The sequence below is a fragment of the Bos indicus genome, chromosome 11, assembly GCF_029378745.1.
Source record: "Bos indicus isolate NIAB-ARS_2022 breed Sahiwal x Tharparkar chromosome 11, NIAB-ARS_B.indTharparkar_mat_pri_1.0, whole genome shotgun sequence".
NCBI classification, from domain to species: domain Eukaryota; kingdom Metazoa; phylum Chordata; class Mammalia; order Artiodactyla; family Bovidae; genus Bos; species Bos indicus.
Window position 1 is genome coordinate 48972869 of NC_091770.1, and position 21255 is coordinate 48994123.

The 21255-nt window shown below is 44.2% G+C and overlaps 1 protein-coding gene across 3 annotated transcripts; it reads right to left on the bottom strand.

The window, feature by feature from the left end:
- Positions 1-10170: 10170 nt before the first annotated feature.
- On the bottom strand, positions 10171-12670 carry LOC109566163 (antimicrobial peptide NK-lysin). 3 transcript variants are annotated; one of them, XM_070798823.1, is made up of 5 exons: positions 12513-12670; positions 12141-12244; positions 11557-11658; positions 10688-10856; positions 10171-10339 (listed from the first exon to the last, which is right to left on the bottom strand). In XM_070798823.1, exons 1-5 carry the CDS (start codon positions 12562-12564, stop codon positions 10329-10331), a joined length of 438 nt encoding a protein of 145 aa, XP_070654924.1. In that variant the 5' UTR covers positions 12565-12670; the 3' UTR covers positions 10171-10328. The 3 variants fall into 3 exon arrangements, with proteins under 3 accessions (XP_070654924.1, XP_070654923.1, XP_070654925.1); XM_070798822.1 differs by having other exon boundaries at positions 10171-10342; XM_070798824.1 differs by having other exon boundaries at positions 10171-10342; positions 12409-12530.
- Positions 12671-21255: the final 8585 nt, after the last annotated feature.

A 21255-nucleotide genomic window follows, 5' to 3' on the forward strand; every position in this document is an offset into this window, starting at 1 on the left:
GGAGTGGGGAGCCATTTGCTTCTCCAGAGGATTTTTCCAACCCAGGGATTGAATCCAGGTCTCCTGTATTATAGGTGGATTCTTTACCATCTGAGCTACCAGGGAAGCCACTGTGGGGTTAGCCAAACAGCAATTTCTTATTTCCATCATTCCTTCTATATTTATTCATTGGAATTCTATTGTACGAGGCTTCACTTCATTTATTTATTTATGAAATTATTTATTTATATGTATATAGAGTCATGGATATATTCTTTATTCCATGAGTTATTATTTATTACTATTATTATTTATTTTGTTACTAAAATTGTCTCAGATCTGGCCATTGGGAACCCCTTCAATGTGAATCCTATGTTTTTTTAATAATATCCTCATCATTCCTGGGTTGGGAAGATCCCATGGAGAAGGAAATGGCAAGTGACTCCAGAATGCTTGCCTGGAGAATTCCATGGACAGAGGAGCCTGATGGGCTACAGTCCATGGGGTCGCAAAACGTTAGACACGACTGAGTGACTAACACACACAAACATACGCACACACCATTTCTGAGCACTTTTTCTAGCACTGCAAAATCTTCTGTATTCATTTATATTTTCACTGCTCCCGCCCCAGAATCAGCCAGTTCTCCAAGGAGCCCTAATTGTTTTTCACTGGGAAATGGTACTTAGAAACCAAGATCCAGAGACTCGTATACTCATAGCTACCGTCATTATTTCCAGTCCCTTACAAAGGATGAAGCTAGGGAATATACATCTGTATGCACACACACATACATATACACCTATATCTATTTTTATTTCTATATCCAATCATCCACGTATATAAAACAAAGTTGTTGTTCAGTCGCTAAGTCATATCTGACTCTTTGCAACCCCATGGACTGAGGACCCCATGACAGAGGAGCATGACAGGCTCCTCTGTCCTCCACCATCTCCTGGGGTTTGCTCAAACTCATGTCTATTGAATCGCTGATGCTATTTAACCATCTCATCCTCTGCCACCCCCTTCTCCTCCTGCCCTCAGTCTTTCCCAGTATCAGGGGCTTTTCCAATAAGTCAGCTCTTCGCATCAGGTGGCCAAAGTATTGGAGCTTCAGCTTCAGCATCATTCCTTCCAATGAATATTCAGGGTTGATTTCCTTTAGGACTGACTGGTTTGATCTCCTTGCTGTCCAAGGGACTCTCAAGAGTCTTCTCCAGCACCACAGTTCAAAAGCATCAGTTCTTCAGCAATTAACCTTCTTTATGGTCCAACTCTCACAGCCATACATGACTACTAGAAAGACCATAGCTTTGACTATACAGACCTTTGTTGGCCAAGTGCTCTCTTCTTTTTGACACTGTTAATTTTCCTCCAGTAGGTGGCAGCACTTGTACCATCACTTTTGAGTGGATTCCTGCTGCATTTTGGTAATAAAGTCATCAGGGCAGTTCACCTAAGTCAGTTGGAAACAGAATGCAACTTCAGGGTTAATAGCTTCACTCGACCCATAGCTTTAAAAAAGGGTAAAAAAAGCCCACATCTAAGGAAGTCTGTGAAGGGAATTCAAGCAAGTCTGTCCAAACCCTGCCCAGGCCACGGGGCAGCTGTTCCCCTAAGTGGGGACAGCTCCAGCCCCCAGCCTCAGATCATCATCCCTAGGTGGGGCTGGAGGTGGGGGGCAAGATGGACCGGACTTACTGAAGGTCTCAGGGCCCTGCCGCTTCATACTCTGGGGTCCCAAGAGACACAAAGGGACATGAACCCTTGTGTGCACCTTAACGGTCTCCGCTTAAGAGTTTCCATCTGAAGCAAGAAGCAGAGACCCAGTCTACCTGGAGGAGGGTGGGGCAGTGCCGGGGAATCCTGTGGCAAGGGAAACCACAGATCAAGACATTCAGACTCAGGAAATCAAGGTGGCTACACAGAGTCGCTGTCTCCCTTCACGGCCCGAGGGCTGCCAGTCCTGCTTCCTGGAGTGGCAGGAGAGGACAAGAGGTAGCCTGGGCTCCAATCCCAGATGTGCCACCTCCTAGCTGTGGGCCTTGACCAAGTTCCTTACCCTCTCTGTGCTTTATTCTCCTTATCTGCAAATTTCGTAGGGATTTGGGGTGTTTATGAGGACTGCGTGAGATTACACTGTAAAGTTCTTAGACTTGAGCGGGGCACAAAGAAAAGGCTCAACAAAGCTTAGCTTTCATTTTCGTTACCACAAATACTACTGTTATTTCATTTTCATGCACTGCTTCATTATGGTTCCTGATCCCCAACGGTTTCAGCTTGCAGTGGGTATTGCTGCCCAGCCCCAAGACTTTAAACAGCCTCTCACCTCCAGGCGTGTTACTTCTAATTCTAGATCAAGGGCTCTGATTGGCCCAGCACATCGCTGTAAGCCTGGGCCACAGACCAGGCTCCACGCATATGGGCGTCCCAGGTCGCAAGGTCACTGAGGGCACCCAACCACGGAGAGTTTTCTTCCAAAAGGTGGACAGCCAGGAATAGACCAGTAAAGTCAACACACGCATAAAACATTTTTCAAAGATATGTACGTGCTGTTGTGAATAAAATAAAAGTGAAAGTGGTTCAGTCGTGTCGGACTCTTTGTGACCCCAAGGGCTATACAATCAACGGAATTCTCCAGGCCAGAATACTGGAGTGGGTAACTTTTCGCTGCTCCAGGGGATCTTCCCAACCCAGGGATTGAACCTGGTCTCCCGCATTGCAGGTGGATTCTTTACCAGCTGAACCACAAGCGAAGCCCAAGAATACTGGAGTGGGGAGCCTATCCCTTCTCCAGGGTATCTTCCCAACCCAGGAATGGAACTGTGGTCTCCTGCATGCAGGCGGATTCTTTACCAACCGAGCTGCTAGGGAAGCTTGTGGATAAAATATGAATGTATTTAAAGGTGTCATTGAGCCACAGTACTTTTCTTAATTATTCTTGTTATCAATAATATATTCATATATTATTATATTAATATTTTATATCAGTAAATATAAATGATCATCATTCACTTTCCCAATGCAACTTAAGGTGCAAATTTTACCATGTTGAGTTCAGTTCAATCACTGAGTCATATCCAACTCTTTGCTGCAGACCCCATGGACTGCATCATGCCAGGCTTCCCTGTCCATAACCAACTCCCAAAGCTTGCTCAAACTCATGTCTACTGAATCAGTGATGCCATCCAACCATCTCATTTTCTGTCATCCCCTTCTCCTCCCGCCTTCAATCTTCCCCAGCATCAGGGTCTTTTCCAATGAGTCAGTTCTTCTCATCAGGTGGCCAAAGTATTGGAGCTTCAGCTTCAATATCAGTCCTTCCAATGAATATTCAGGACTGATTTCCTTTAAGATTGACTGGTTTGATCTCCTTACAATTCAAGGGAGTCTCAAGAGTCTTCTCCAGCACCACAGTTCAAAAGCATCAATTCTTCAGTGTTCAGCTTTCTTTACAGTCCAACTCTCACATCCATACATGACTACTGGAAAAACCATAGCTTTGACTAGATGGACCTTTGTCAGCAAAGTACAAACAAATGGGTCACTCAGTCGTGTCCGACTCTTTGCGACCCCATGGACTGTAGCCTACCAGGCTCCTCTGTCCGTGGAATTTTGCAGGCAAGAGTACTGGAGTGGGTTGCCATTTCCTTCTCCAGGGAATCTTCCACACCCAGGCATTGAACCCGGGTCTCCCACATTGCAGGCAGACGCTTTACCCTCTAATCCACCAGGGAAGCCCTTGTCAGCAAAGTAATGTCTCTGCTTTTTAATATGCTGTCTAGGTTGGTCACAGCTTTTCTTCCAAGGAGCAGGTATCTTAATTCCATGGCTGCAGTCACCATCTGCAGTGAATTTGGAGCCCCCCAAAATTAAGTCTCTCACTGTTTCCATTGTTTCCTTACCTATTACCCATGAAGTGATGGTCTTTACCATGTTGGTCTTTATTAAATGTCTTGATTGTAAAAACAGTCTTCATCCATCCTCAAATATTTGGTATATAAGCCCTCAACGCTACACTGGGCTGCTTCTGGTCCACCTTTAAAGTAGCTGACTGAGCCTTAAATCTCTGGACCAGTCCACTCTCCTCCCCGGCACCCTCCTCTGGCACAGAGGCTCCAGGGTACTATTGGCCTAGGATGCATACCCCTCCCAACTCTTAGTCTCTGCCTGTGAGCATGCAGCCTGCAGTGTCTGGGTGCTGTGATTATTAGACGTACCTATAAGTGCTCTCCTGAGCATCATCCCCACTCTACAGAAAACATCTCCTTGGGTGGGAATGAACTGGGTGGTAGGGGAGGGGCATCCAGCATCTATTCTGAAGATACAGTGATTCTCTGGTCCTCTGGAGGACATTAGGGAGGGATGGTAGCATCTAAGAGAGAAACATAAGGCAGGCATGTGAGATGAGTCTTGTGCCTTGGGACAGGAACCCATCTCCAGGCTCTGGGTTTCTGGCAACTGCTGGAACAGGGGCTGAATCTGCAGCAAGGCAAGGTGATGACTCCAGCTTCTCTCTGTGATACAGCCTGCAGGAAACTGTCTCATTCACCATGGACGACTGCGATTCTCACCACCTCATCATCTGCCTAAAATTCTTTACTCCCAGCACCTTCTAGGTAATGACCCATCTTCCAGGTAACCTCTTAGCACAGCTTACACCATGCTAGGCACACACATGAGTTATCTAAGCAGAGCAATGTAGGAGTCTTGCAAGTATTGCAGGTTCTATGTCAGATAAGGAAACCAAAGAGGCAAAGAGGCCAAGATCAACATCATCTGAATGAAACCAAGACCTGTCTGGGGCCCTGGTCTGTGCCCACAGGCAGTACTCTTGAAGCTTGTTGAGTAAACTCCAAGATTCTCAACCTGAGTATATGGGAAAGCGCATCTTACTTAGAGACAGGCAAGCCCCTAATACCAGGAATCCACAGTTCCTGATTCCCGCCAGAGAAATGTCTTCCTATTCGGAAGTGCCTCAGAGACAATACTGGCTTCCCAGGTGGCACTAGTGGTAAAGAACCTGCCTGCCAATGCAGGAGACATAAAGTGAGGCAGGTTTTATCCCTGGGGTGGGACGATCCCCTGGAGGAGGTCTTGGCAACTCACTCCAGTATCTTTGCCTGGAGAATCCCATGGACAGAGGACCTGGAAGGCTACAGTCCATGGGGTCACAAAGAGTCAGACACGACTGAAACAACCCACACACACTCAGAGACAGCACTCACCATCATTACAAGCGGGACTGGACATTTGCCGCTTTGGCCACACAGCATCTACTCTTCCTTCCTAATAGTCACTCTAATTTCCTGTGGGGAATTATCTGACAGCTACTGTGTACTGTCTCAGTGGACAGTAACTCATCTAGCAATCTATCCTCCACTTCATAAGCCGAAACAGTCACCCAGATCTCCTAGAGCCTGACTTCCTTTTCATCACCTTAGAACAATCAAAGCCAAGTATCTGATCTGAGGTTGGCTGGTTGAATGCTCTCTTTCCTAGGAATTTGGCTTTGGAGCAGGAGACACAAGAACAAAGTGAGCTCATTGTGGAACTTCATTCACCCCAGTGACTGCACCTGGGTGAGACTGAAGTGCTCTCCCTGCCTCAAAGAACCCTTTGACCTGCCCAGCTCCTGTCCAACTTCTGTTCTAGGTCCTGCCTTCCAGCCTGAGGCATCCATGGCCACCCAATCACTTCCCTTTTCTTAATTTAGCTTGAGTCAGTTTCTGTTGCTTGCCATCAATGAATCTGGCTAAAATACACCAGCTCATGCTAAGGAAGAAAGAATTCCCCATTTCCCTTCCACATGAGGGATTCAAAGACCAAGCGTGAACTCGCCAAGATTCATTTTCATTTTGTTTTATTTTTGGCCACATTGGGTCTTTGTTGCTGCGTGCAGGTTTTCTCTAGTTGTGGCAAGCAGGGCTACTCTTCATTAAAGTGTGTGGGTTTCTCACTGTAGTGCCTTTCTGGTTGTGGAGCCTAGGCTCTAGGCTTGTGGGTTTCAGTAGTTGCAGCATACAAGCTCAGTAGTTGTGGCTCACAGGCTTAGCTGGCCTCATGGAATGTTGGCCTCATGGAATGTGGAACGGAGAAGGCAATGGCACCCCACTCCAGTACTCTTGCCTGGAGAATCCCAGGGACGGAGAAGCCTGGTAGGCTGCAGTCCACGGGGTCGCACAGAGTCCGACACAACTGAAACGACTTAGCAGCAGCAGCAGTAGCAGAGAACTTTCATAGGGGTGGGCGGGATGGGTCTAACTGTAGAAACAGCACAGTCATCTCTAACAGTCATCTTTAAACTGGTCACCAGTGGTCTGACCAGCATCATCTTGATTGTTTTAGGTACAGTTAATCTTCAGTTCCAGGGTTCATTTGTTTCCATTTCTTTGAGGTCAATTCTCAGAATTGTTGCAGCTCACGGGTACAGTTTGCTCATCATGTTAACTTCTCCACCTGGTGTTTTGGTATTTATAAGACTGCTCACAGGATATGGCTCAGAATATTACCTATGTGCTGTGCTGTGCTGTGCTGAAGTTAGTCACTCGGTTGTGTCCTACTCTTTGCCACCCCATGGACTGTAGCCCACCAGTCTCCTCTGACCATGGGATTCTCCAGGCAAGAATACTGTAGTGGGTTGCCATTCCCTTCTTCAGGGATCTTCCTGACCCAGGAATGGAACCCAGGTCTCCTGCATTGCAGGTGGATTCTTTACTGTCTGAACCACCAGGGAAGCCCAAGAATACTGGAATTGGTAGCCTATCCTTTCTGCAGGGGATCTTCCTATCCCAGGAATAGAACCGTGGTCTCCTGCATTGCAGGTGATTTCTTACCGTCTGAGCTACTAGGGAAGCCCCCAAATTATCTATAGCCCTTAAGAAGAAACTAAAAGTCCTTGACTATGCTTAATGACTGCATTATTATTTAGTCTCCTTTGACTGTTTTCCTTTGTTTCAGCATTTCTCACTCCTCTGATTGAACTTATTCTTTGACTAAAGTTTTCCACAGACAAAAGGCAGGGAGAAGACGTGGTGAGGATGGGGCAAGGACAATAAGGTCTTGCTCCATTTCAAGTTCACTTGACAAAGTTAGGCTACTGGATGAAGGGAGGAGTGGAATTTCAAGTGTTTACTCAACTCACGGGGAAAGTCTAGAGATTACCTACTCACTATTGCAGCAGTCCTCAGATTTGTCCTGGGAACAGAATTGCACAGTGGAAGTTGTGGTGAAAGACACTTGGAAGGAGAGTGATAGCTGCCTTGGAGACATAAGGCTAACCTGTAAGCTGGCTAATTTGCTGGAGAGAAAGCAAAGAAAGAAAAACCTGTGAAGAGGCCTCCCTGAGTCAGAAAAAAGTCTCTAACAGTGACCCATACAGGACTTAGGTTTGATTGGACTTCATAAAGCAATTTGTCCCCTGGGACATTGTTGAAAACAATAGAGCAGTGAGTCAGAAATTTTGGAGATTCACAACGCGGTGTTTTGAGACAAAGAGAACCCTTCCCAAACCTCTGTCATCACAGGATAGTTGTGGTCATGCTCAAGGCTGTAGCCCTTGAGGTGCAACATCTGAGGCATCACACTATGAAGGGTGGAGGGACCTCACTAAAATTACCCAGTCAGTTACTAAACATGAAAACAAGCAATTCATCTCGAAAAGGCAATAATATACCTGGGGAGCGGAGTGTGACCAGTAGCCATATTTGCTATAACAGATTACCTAAGATAACCAGTTTCCAACAAAAAATTACAAGACATAAAGAAATAGGAAAGAATAGGGAATTCCCTGGTGCTCCAGTGGTTAGAACTTGGCCCTTTCACATTGAAGGTTCAATCCCTGGTCAGGAAACTTAGATCCCACATGCCAAGAGGCAACAAAGCCTGCGTGCTGTGACTAGAGAAACCCCAAACACCACAATGAAGACCCAGTGCAGCCAAAAATAAATAAATAGGAAATCTGAATAAACCGTAGACTTTAGGAAAAACAAATAAATAAAGATTATGTGGAAATAGATTGCATCAAGAATAGAGAACCCCCACACTTATGGCCAATTAATCTACAACAAAGTATGCAAAATACATGGTGAAGAAAAGACAATCTCTTTGACAAGTGGTGCCAGGAAAACTGGACAGCTACATGTAAAAGAATGAACATTTTCATTTTGTCATACATAAGTTTAAGTGGGTTCAAAACCTAAATGCAAAATCAGATACTATAAAACTCCTAGAGGAAAATGTAGGCCAAACACTCTTGACAGAACTTGCAGCAGTAGTTTTTTTGATCCATCTCTTAGGGTAATGGAAACAAAAGCAAAAATAAACAAATGGGACCTATTAAACTCTAAATTGTTTGCACAGCAAGAGAAACCATAAAATGCAAAGATAATCTATGGAATGGGAGAAAATATTTGTAAATCATACCAACAGCAAGAGCTGAATTTCCAAGACATAATATCAGTTTACACAGTTCAATAAAAAAATTTAATAAACAACCAAAAATAAGCAGAAGACCTAAGTAGACATTTCTCCAAAGAAGACAGACAGATGGCCAACAGAAACATGAAAAGATGTTCAAGATCACTAATTATTTAGTTCAGTTCAGTCGCTCAGTCGTGTCTGACTCTTTGCGACCCCCGTGAATCTCAGCACACCAAGCCTCCCTGTCCATCACCAACTCCCAAAGTTCACTCAAACTCATGTCCATCAAGTCGCTGATGCCATCCAGCCATCTCATCCTCTTTCATCCCCTTCTCCTCCTGCCCCCAATCCCTCCCATCGTCAGAGTCTTTTCCAATGAGTCAACTCTTTGCATGAAGTGGCCAAAGTATTGGAGTTTCAGCTTTAGCATCAGTCCTTCCAATGAACACCCAGGACTGATCTCCTTTAGAATGGACTGGTTGGATCTCCTTGCAGTCCAAGGGACTCTCAAGAGTCTTCTCCAACACCACAGTTCAAAAGCATCAATTATTCAGCGCTCAGCTTTCTTCACTAATTATTAGAGAAATGCAAATTAAAACTACATTCAGTGGAGAAGGAAATGGCAACCCACTCCAGTATTCTTGCCTGGAAAATCTCATGGACAGTTGAGCCTGGTGGACTAGTGTCTGGCATCGCAGAGTCGTACACAACTTAGCAACTGAACAACAACACAGAATCAGGCAGATGGTGATTTGGGGAAATAGTTCTTGATGGAAATGTGACATAAAATGAAGAGTGAAGTGACCTAGCAATATGGAATACAGAGTTTTGTAAGAAATTAACATCTGTGTATAGAATAATAATTGCAAATATTCAAACAATAAAGTCCATGGCTAAAGAAAAAATAAAAAAATAAAATAAAACTACATTCAGGTAGTTTTGATGATGGCCATCTGACCTCACTCTGGTCAGAATGGCCATCATCAAAAAGTCTACAAGTAATAAATCCTAGACAGGGTATAGAGAAAAAAGAACCCTCCTACACTGTCAGTGGGAATGTAAATTGGAACACCCACTGTGCTGAACAGTAAGGAGATTACTTAAAAAACTAAAAATAGAGTAACCATATAATCCAGCAGCCCTGCTTCTGAGTATATACCCAGAAAAGACAAAAACTATAATTTGAAAATATAACATGTACCCCAATGTTCAATAGCACTATTTATAATAGCCCACATCTTTATCTATTCATATATATATATATATATATATATATATATATATATATATCTTCCTCGATAGTTTAATTGGTAAAGAATCCACCTGCAATGCAGGAAATGCAGATAATTCGGGTTCCATCCCTGGGTCGGGAAGATCCCCTGAAGGAGGGAATGACAAGCCACTCCAGTACTCTTGCCTGGAGAATCCCATGGATAGAGGAGCCTGGTGGGCTACAGTCCATAGGGTCGCAAAAAGTCGTACAAGTCTGAGCAACTGAGCAACAACAACAAAACCCGAATGGTCTCCTCAGCTGGTCTGAGGGCTCCTGGGGGTATGTTTGTGATGTACCCCAGGGTCTTGGAGTGACAAGCAGTACAATAATTATTTCATGACCATATGTGTGAGAGCTGCTAAGTTGTCTTGTTCACCACTAAACCCCTAGCATCTAGAACCACATGACATACAACCTGTTTATTGATTGAACTTATGGGTCAGATGAGCATGCCCCTCTTCTGAAACCCAACAAAGGAAAAGAAGCTGAAGCAAAAGTCTTGCATGATATTTTATTCTGAGAGGGAAAGGCAGTGGAGGGAGTTTGGTGAGAGAAACTGGAGAGAAGACTCCTGGATTCAGGAAGGAGGGAGCCGGCCGAGGATACTGGAGTTTCTGTGCTTTTTCCCCAGGATGGGGTAAGAGGACCCAGGGAATCAAATGAAACCTACTGTGGAGAGAAGAGACAGGTTGATCCGGGCTCTGATTTCTCAGTCTCGGGCCATTTCCTTGGTGTCAACCTCATCTTACGTGATGGTCTCATTCAATCCTCATTTCAGCCTCAGAAATAGAAATAATTATTGCCCTTTCACAGGTAAGGAAACTGAAGCTCAAAGAGGTTAGGTTACTTGCCCAAGGTCACACCTCTGAGGAGAAATGGAGACCTGATTTTACTCCAGGATTGTTTGCAGGAGTGTGGGGAGGGGCAGGGGGAGGCTGCCTCAGGCTGTTAGGAGTTTGCCTTTCACGGGGAGGCTGTCAGGGAATGAGTCCCCGCTGTTGCCTATGCACATACCTGGCTTGCTTTTGCACATCTTGATGTCCTCACAGACAACCCGAGAGGTTTTTCCAGCTACGATGTCCTCAGCGATGGTACGGAGAAATCTCTTCATGATTGACTTGCACAGACCTTTCAGCAGCCTCATCTTGCTGCACATCTTGGAGGCCTCCTCGATAACGGTATTCTGCAGCAGCAGCACCGTGGTGGGAAACGGGCCTCAGGTGAGCCTTGCCGGGCACTGTCTCTCTGCAGGCCCCGGCAGCCTTGGGCTCTCAGCGGGTCTGGCAGTGGGAGTGCTGGGTCCCGGGAGTTGGTGCCAGGTGGTAGTGGGAACAGGGACTGGAGAGACAGGGCTCAGCCCCCCTCCCCATCTCAAGCCTGGCCAGCAGGAGCTCTGGAAAGGACAATTGACCCTGCCGAGTCTTAGCCTCTGTATACCCAGGCCCTGTCTTCTGGGTGGAGAGTGGTGCCCAGACCCACTTTAAAGGCTCTGTCTATATAGCTTCTGGTCCAGGGCCAGACTGGGGGCTCCATCTGCTGGTGGGGGGCGGCTGTGGCGGGTTAGGAGGGTATCCAAGCTTGGAGCTTTGGTCCATTGCTTTTGAAATATCTTCTTCTGACATCTCCCATGGAAGGGGATAAATCTGAATACCCCAGGGTGAAGGTAGTGATGCTGGTAGGTTGGGGGAGCCAAGGAGAGGGAGGGAGGGAAAGTGAAACTATGGTTCTGGTGATGATGCCTCCACTTATTAAGAATTCACTCAAAGCTAAGTACATCCCACTTTCCAGCTCATTTAAAAAGCCTAGGTAAGGATTCCCAGCCCTCCCCACTCCACTTGGGGGCACCTCTCCACCCTCCAGGTCCCACAAGCCTCCCGTCTCACCTCATCGGGCTGATCTCCCAACTTGTCTATCAGATGTTGTATTATTCTCCGACAAGAACCACAGCGTAGGCTCAGCTCTTCTCCTTGGAGCAGCAGGTCACCCTATCAGGAAAGGAAGCCCATAAGGGTGGTCTCTCAGACACCCCAACTTCATAAGGGCGCCAGGAGGGATCCCCTGGGGGCTTTTAAGCCAGTAGGATGACCCATGATCTGTCTGTCCATATGAGGACCTGAGCCAGACTGGCTGGCCCCTGCCCATCTCTCTGCCTGTTTTAGAGGAGCTGAGAGACCCCACGACCTGCCCCCACACCCACAGCACCGGCCCCAGCCCAGCATCTGCCCCTCTGCTGTTCTACCGTCAGACGAGGAGGAGGCTCTTGGGGAGGGCCCAGCCACCACTGTAGCCCCCATCCCACAGTCAGGTACCAGTGTGAACAAAACCAGCATCTTCAGCTCCCAGCCCTGCCTCCCCACCCCCTGACCAGTTAAGTCTCCAGACCCTCGCCCCTGGCACTGCCCAGGGAGGAGAGGAAGGAGAGGGATGGTGGGGGGAGGGTAGCAGGTGGGGGAGTATCCCTGTGTACCTGGGGATCCTCCAGGGCCAGGCCCTGGCACAACTCGTCTCCATTACACAGATGGGCCGTCGCCTGGTCGTGGCTCTCAGGAGTCAGACCGGAAAAAGCCAGCCCTGGGGAAGAAACAGCATGAGCAGCCCTCCACAGACAGAGGGAGAGAAGTCACTACTTCTGGCTGGGGAGAGCCCAGGAAGCAGCTGGCGCCCAGGACGGGGAGGCGGCCTTGTGAGGGGTCCCGGGTGCCTCCTGCCCTGCTCTGCCCTGGGGCTGCTCTTACCCATGCCAGGTGCCCTTGGAGCTCATGCTCAGGTCCATCAAATCTGAGAAAGCAGGGCTGGGAGGAGGAGTCATCGGGATCTACCCCAAGGGGTATTTCCTCACCTGGGGCAACCAGGAGCACCGAGGTGATGAGCAGGACAGCCCAGGAGGTCATGTTGAGGCAGCTGCCCAGGCTCCCTCCACAGCCTGTTTTATAGAGGCTGTGAACCTGGCAGGGTCCTCTTCCTCTTTTTGGCCACCTCCCCTGTCACTGGGTTTACCACAAACACCGGTACTGGTCTGTGGAGAAGTGGGAGGAGGAGTGTACGTGAGAGCTTCCACACACCCCTCTCCACCCACCCTGCCCAGCACTAGAAGTTTCTGAACTGAGCCGGGTGTCGATGGAGAGCATTTGCGGCCACAATGCCCATCCTGCCCTGATGTGGTAATGGGAAAAGAAGTCCCCACTACCGAGGGGTCAGGTAGGGCCCTTGGCCAGGTGAGCATCCATGCCCCCTGCCTCATCTCTTCCTCCCACCCCAGAGGTCTGGGCTGGTGTCACTAAGTCATCCTTCTCCTCATCTCTTGGGTCTCCTTCCAGCCATTTAAGCCAGTGTAGCACTACCTGATTAAGATGAAGAAAAAGGTGCCCTCAGGGTAGATCCTGAAGCTCCTCCTCCCAGCCCTGGATTCTCCAGCTTCATGGACCCTGATCATGAGCTCTCTGCGCACCCTGGGTCCCCTAGACCCACACCAGCCTTCTCACCATCATCAAGGAGGCCGGGCCTTTCCCTCAGAGCTGGGTTCAGCCCAGCCTGGCAGTGACCTGGCCGATGGGCAGAGAGAGCCGGTGGGAAGGACAGGAGCCCCAGCCAGGGTCTGGTCCCAACTTCTGGGTGTCTGAATAGTCATCTGTGTCATAAAGGTCATTGGCCTTCATCTGTCAGAAAAATTGAATAGTAGATACAAATAATTTCTTAGTATCCATATGTCCCAAATATTGCGTGGGATATACTTACACTGGAAAGTATTTGTTGTTTACCTGAAATTCCAAATAAACAGCATTCCATAGTTTGTCTGGCCCCTTGAATCCTTTCTGGTTTATTACCCAAATCCCAGGGTAGCAGACACACTCACACTAACTCACATCACACACTTACACACGGTTACATGAACTCAGGGACATACACTCTCCAAAGCACTGACTAATTCACACACACTCATAGCCACTCACACTCCCAGATACCCACACACACATACTCACACATTAATTCACAACCACATACTTTCATATACTCATAAATTCACACATAAACACACCACCTTTATTCTTGCCCATTGTGGAAGTCAGTGAATGCCACACTAAGGAGCAAGGAATTGAAGCATTTTTAAGCACTTTGGCTGTCTTATTTTTATTGAAATAAATTTTAATTACATAAGTAAGAAACAATAAATGAAACCACGTATAAGTTCACCAAACAGATTTACAGAAATATTAACGGATGACAACTAGACTCATAGTGGTCATCATTTTTAAATTTATAGAAATATTGATTCTCTATGGTGTGTACCAGGAAATTACATAGTGTTGTTGGTCAATTATACTTTAAAAACAAACTCTTGGAAAAAAGAGATTGGATTAATGGTTACCAGAGGCTGGGGTGGAAGGGTAAGGGGTAGGATTGGATGAAGGTGGTGGTCAGAAGGTATAAACTTCCAGTTACAAGATAAGTAAATACTAGGGATGTAATGTATAATACGAAAAAGATAATGAACACTGCTATTATATTTATTTTTACATTACATTTATTACATTATAAGTGAAAATTGTAAAGAAAGTAAATCCTAAGAGCTCTCATTACAAGGAAAACTTTTTGTCTACTTAATGTTGATTTCTATGAGATCATGGATGTTCACTAAATCCACTGTGATCATCATTTCATGATGAATGTAAGTCAAATCATTATGTTGTACACCTTAAAAGTATATAATGCTGCATGTCTGATATCTCAATACTTTGGAAATTAATTAATTATTAAAAATTTACATAAATATCCATTTATACCTTTCAACGAATATATGTATAAATAAGTATATGTTTATATAAAGTTATATATCATAAAAAATGTTTTGGAACAGCTTTTTAAATTTAACAAGATGTCATGAACATCATCCCAGTCAATAAATTTAGATTTCCTTCATCATTTCCATTGGTTTCCTCATATTCTATTTGAGGGGTGAACTCTAACTGGAGTCCTCAATTCTGGGACTCATGAGGCTTCTACTTGCAGGGCAGAGGTCGGGAGAGCCCAGCAACAGCTTGTGCAGTAGTCTGGGTGAGTGACACGAATGCCTTCTTGAGACTGGTTGCCTCATAATCCCAAGATGACTACTGAGGCCCTCCAGGCCCTAGGGCCCCGCCCCAGGTGGAAAACTGAGAAGAGTGAAGCAGGAAAGGGAGGTACTTATATATATTTTTAAAAAGCAAATATTTCCCAGAGACCTTCAGCTTGTCTCATCAGTACGTCCAGGGGGTACTCGCAACTGTGAAGGGCTATACAGAAGGAAGCCTTTGGCTGGACTTTGAACCAAACTGAGATTCTGCCGGGAAGGACAGATGAGAAGTCACGGGATCAGGTAGGCAACAGCAGTATCAGCTACAGAAGAACTTCTTGCTAAACAGTGTTTTGAAGGAAAATTGATGGGATTTTGTAACTAATCAGATACAAGAGACAGAGGAGACAGGAGGCAAGAGTTTTATAGTATTTGAAGGCTGAGGGGCCAGTGGTGAAGCAACAAACTTAGGAAATGGAGCTTGTGTGTGAAAGCTGAGTTTGAGGTGTTGCATTTGTGTGGTCTGCTTGAGGGCAGGGCTGCCTCTGCTGTCACATCCGCCCTTGATTACTAGAACTATCCTGAGACCAGATAGTCAGCTAAGGGTTCGCCCCCTGTAAGGAAACCAGGACTCAGAGAGGTCCAGTGAATGCTCCAAGGACACACAGCTCAAACCACATATGTCTGGGGATTTGAACTCAGACTCCAAAATCCAAGTTCGTCCCCACTCCACATTGGCCCTGTCTCTAGGTTTCTAGGCCAAAGTTGCTTGCCATCTGGCCGCCAGGTCAGGCACTGTCCCCGCTCCCCTCCACAAGCCTCCTCTTTCCTAACCACGTGAAGATACCATGGTCTACATGTGGAGACCACATTAGTGAAGAGGAAAAAGCCCAAGAAGGTGACTCATGTCTTTCTTTACCGTATTCAGTAAATACACATATCAGTAAATACACACATATACAAATATCTTTGGGGAATTCATATTCCAGCAAGCCCTTTTCTGGGGTGCTAAGGGGTATGGACAAGGGGCCCTGGGGTCCCACATGACAAGAACCTAGCACAAGTCCACAAGTCCTATCCGTTTGCGGTCGTGGGGTCCCATGGACCAACCCATTGCAAGTCAGTCTTCAAAAAATCTTTGCTTTCCCCAGTGTCATGAAGATATCCTCTTGTTTCTTCTAGCAGTTTTATCATTTTCTACATTTAGGTCTGCGATTCACCTCAAATACGCTGGGTTGAAATTCTGTTGCTTCAGATCAATTTGTTGAAAAGATTTTCATTTTCCCATTGAATTGCTTTGACATCTGGGTCAGAAATCAAATGACTGTATAAAGGTGGGTCTGTTCGTAGGTTCTTTATCACAGCAAGTACTGCATTAATAATAATAGCAAAACACTCTGATTCTTTTAAATGGGCACAATATTTGAACAGTCACTTCATAAAGGAAGAATAGCCAATAAATATTTGAAAAAGTGTTAAATACCATAACTCATGAGGGAATTCTATGTTAAAACTACCATGAAATGATGGCATCAAAATGACTACAATTAAAACAAGATCTCGCTTACGAGTGGAATCTGAAAATGAAACAAACAAAAGAAAACAAAAAAACAGAACTCATAGAAACAGAGCCCTTTTCTGGGCGTGGGGCCCGATGTGGGAAGAGGGCAAAATAGGTGAAGGTGGTAAAAAAGCACAGGCTTCCAGGTGTAGAGCAAGTCCTGGGTGTGTAACCTAGAGCACAGTGACTATAGTTAGTAATACTTTATGTATATTTGAAAGCTGCTGAGACAAATCTTAAAAGTGCCCATCACAAGAAAAAAATCGTAACGTGGTGATGAATGACAACTAGACTTCTGGTCATAGTCTTTTTGCAATCTATATTATATCAAAGCATTACGTTGTAAACCTGAAACATATCATATGTCATATGTCAATTACATCTCAAATTTTTTAAAATGAATAATAATATCTATCATGCAAGGATGTACTGAGATATTAAAAATCATATTAAATATTTGTCATATGTAGGGAAGAAAAGACAAACAATACTAAGTGTTAAGAAGGATGTGGAGCAATGGGTACTTCAAAAGTTGTTGGTGAGAATATAAAATGAACTTTTTAAATGTAGATTGACATTGTTTCACAGAGTTAAGTATACACATGCCATATAACCTCTACATGTCTACCCACACTAAAGAAAACATATGCACATATAAAGACTATTACAAAAATGTTCACAGAAACATGACCCAGCACCTACACTCCTAGATATATACTCCAAAAAACTGAAAGCAGAGATTCAAAGGGACACTTGTTCATCAATGTTCATAACATTTTTCAAAATAACCAAAAGTGGGAATGACCCAAGTGTCCATTGATAGATGAATGGATCAACAAAATATGGTATATACATACAATGGAATATTATTCAACCATGAGAAGGAATAAAGTTCTGATACAGGTAACAACATGGATGAACCTTGAAAGAATTAAGCTAAGTGAAGTAAGCCAGATACAAAATAATACATGAAATATCTATGTGAATATGTATATCTATATACATGAAATATCTATAAAAGGCAAATTCATAGGGATAGAAAATAGATCAAGGATTACCAGAGACTGAGGGGAGGGGAAAAGACGGAATTATTGCTATTGGTTACTGAGTTTCTATTTAAGGTCATAAAAATAAATTTTGGAAATAGTGCAGAATATTTAATTAGTGCCACTGAATTGTACATTTTGAAATGGCTACAATGGCAAGTTTGTGTTATATGTATTTTACCACAACAATAACAAAAAAAAGAGAGAGAGAGAGAGATAATGCTCTTAGAAACTTTCCCACAAAAGCCAAACATCAGAAATAACCCAAATGCCCACCAACAGGTAAATGGATAAATAAAGTTTAGCCATACAATGCAATACTACTTGGTGATAAAAAAGAAATAAAATGCTAATACATGCAACAAAATAGATGAATGCCAAACACTGAGCAAAAAGATACGAAACACAAAAAAACTACACTCTGCATGATCCCATTGATATGAAATTCTAGAACAGGCAAAATTCACATCTGGTGAAAAAGAGCAGAAAAATGATAGGAGGGGAGAAGAGGATGTGGGAGTTTTGGGGAAAGTACACAAAATGGCTCTCTCAGGTGATGAAAATGTTCTCCATCCTGACTGGGGTGTGAATCTCATGGGTACATGCATCTATCAAATCTCATCACTCTCTACACTTAAGATTTATGCATTTCACTATATGTAATCATGTCCCAACAAAACGAGTATCCAAAAATGCTTAAGTTACAATCTCATGGTTCCTAATGAACATTAGGGATTCCCTGGTGACTCAGTGGTAAAGAATTGGCCTGCCAGTGCAGGAGATACAGGTTCAACTCCTGGTTCGGGAAGATCCCGTGGAGAGGAAAATGGCAACCCACTCCTATAGTCTTGCCTGGGAAATCCCACGGACAGAGGAAACTGGTGGGCTACAGTCCATGGGGTCTCGAAAGTTTGGACACAACTTAGCAACTAAACAACAGCAACAATGAACATTATCAAATACTTTCCAAAAGTATTATATCAGTTTACACTGCCATTACCTACAAGTTTGCTGTACTTTCACCAGCGTTAGATATTATCATAATCTTTCATCTGCAAATGTAATGAGTAGAAATAGTAAGTACTTTTAATCTCCACTTAGGACCACAAATTGTTTAATATTTTCCCAAATATTTATTTACTGTCAAATGCATTTGGGGAGGAAGACTTTCCTAGTGGTCCGGTGGTTAAGAACCTACCTCACAATGCAAGGAATCTGTGTTTGATCCGTGGTCAGGGAACTGGGATTGCACAAGCCACTGAGCAGCTAAGCCCTCCCAAACACAACTAGAGAGTCCCTGCATAACAACAAAAGATCTCACATGATGCAATGCAGTTCCTGCAACTGAGACCAGAGGCAGCCAAATAAATACATATCTACATATATTTTTTAAACTTTTTATTTGGGGGAATTATCTTTCTTATTTTGATTTTTGTCCCTTGCCCATTATCTATTAGACTCTACTATTTTTTTTTAATTTCTAAGAATTCTTTATGTCATCAGTATATTAATGGTATGATTAAACTACTCCACTTGGGGGAGAGGAGGGGATTAAAAAAAGCAAGAGTAAACATTAAAAAAAAAATAAAAAATAAAATAAAATACTCCAAATGCTTTGTCACTTCATAGCTTACCTTTAAATGCTGGTGACGTTTTTCTTTTGTTTAGAAAGGTTTCATTTTCTATAGTCAAACACATCTTTTCTTTATGACATGTTTTTTCAGTTTAGAAAGTTGTCATGTCATTATTGCCTTTATCTAAAAAAATTTTTTTCAAATTTTTGCTGTTACCTGTTTTTTTTGTTGTTGTTACCTAGTTTTTTAATGTGGTAGTATTTTAATTCTCTGGAACTTTATTTTAGTAAGATATGCGGGAATCAAATTTTATTCTTTACAAAATGATATGTTCAGTTAATTTAAATTGTTGATGGTATATTTTCCCTGGTTTCCCTGATTTTCTGCCGATTTGAATTTATTCTTTTATCATATATCAAGTTACCTTTAATAAAATCAAATTCTGAGCTATCTCTTCTGTCCCACTGGTCTGAATATCTAGTGTTCTATTTAACACCACGTGGTTTAACTATGGCAACTTTCTTTTCAGATTTTTCTCTGATAGTACTTTACTTTAAAAGTATACTTCAAAAAACAAGAAAAAGTATCTTTAAAATATTTTATATGCTTTAATACTTTATTTTCCAAAAGCATGTATAAAGTATATTGTGCGTGTGTGTGTGTGTGTGTGTGTGTGTGTGTGTGTGCATAGTTGCGCTCAACTCTTAGCAACCCCATGGCCTGTAGCCCGCCAGGCTCCTGTCTCCATGGAATTTCCCAGCCAAGAATACTGGAGTGGGTTGCCATTTCCTACCCCAAGGGATCTTCCTGACCCAGGGGTCAAACCCGAGTCTCTTGCATCTCCTGCACTGGCAGGCGGATTCTTTGCCACTGTGTTAATACTAAATACTGCTGCTGCTGCTAAGTCGCTTCAGTCGTGTTCGACTCTGTGTGACCCCATAGACGGCAGCCCACCAGGCTCCCCTGTGCCTGGGATTCTCCAGGCAAGAACACTGGAGTGGGTTGCCATTTCCTTCTCCAATGCATGAAAGTGAAAAGTGAAAGTGAAGTCGCTCAGTCGTGTCCGACTCCTAGCGACTCCATGGACTGCAGGCTACCAGGCTCCTCCATCCATGGGATTTTCCAGGCAAGAGTACTGGAGTGGGGTGCCATCGCCTTCTCCGCCCTGGTGGTCTAGAGGTTAAAAATTGGCCTTCCAATGCAGGGGTGTGGGTTCAATCCCTAGTGACAGAATTGAGATCCCACATGAGGGTCAGCTAAGCCCCGAGCCTCAGCTACTGAGCCTGAGCACTCTAGAACCTGTGCTCTGCAGTAAGAAGCCTGAGCAACACACTTAGACAAAAAAAAAGACTGCACACCACAACAAAGACCCTGCACAGCCAAAAAAGAGAAACATCACATGACTTGTGGTTCCTTTTGTCAACTAGAAATGCAGCTTTGTCTGCTTATAATTCATAATCTTGAGCAAATTGAAAATAATCAATAAATATCCGAGAAATGCAAATCAAAGCCACAATGAGGTAGCGTCTCACACCGGTCAGAATGGCTGCTATCAAAAAGTCCACAAACAATAAATGCTGGAGAAAGTGCAGAGAAAAGGGAACACTTTTACACTGTTGGTGGGAATGCAAACGAGTACAGCCACTGTGGAGAACAGTGTGGAGATTCCTTAAAAAACTGGAAAAAAAAAACAAAACTGGAAATAGAACTGCCATACAACCCAGCAATCCCACTACTGGGCATACACAACGAAGAAACCAGAATTGAAAGAGACACGTGTACCCCAATGTTCATCGCAGCACTGTTTACAATAGCCAGGACATGGAAGAAACCTAGATGTCCATCAGCAGATAAATGGATAAGAAAGCTGTGGTACATATATACAATGGAGCATTACTCAGCTATTAAAAAGAATACATTTGAATCAGTTCTAATGAGGTGGATGAAACTGGAGCCTATAATACAAAGTGAAGTAAGTCAGAAAGAAAAACACCAATAAAGTATATTAACACATATATTTGGAATTTAGAAAGATGGTAACGATGACTCTACTTGCAAGACAGCAAAAGAGACACAGATGTAAAGAACAGACTTCTGGACTCTGTGGGAGAAGGCGAGGGTGGGATGATTTGAGAGAATAGCGTTGAAACATGTATATTACCATATGTGAAATAGATCGCCAGTTCAGGTTCAGTGCATGAGACAGGGTGCTCAGGGCCAGTGCACTGGGACCACCCTGAGGGATGGGATGGGGAGGGAGGTGGGAGGGGGGTTCAGGATGGGGGACACATGTACACCCATGGCTGATTCATGTCAATGTATGGCAAAAACCACTGCAATATTATAAAGTA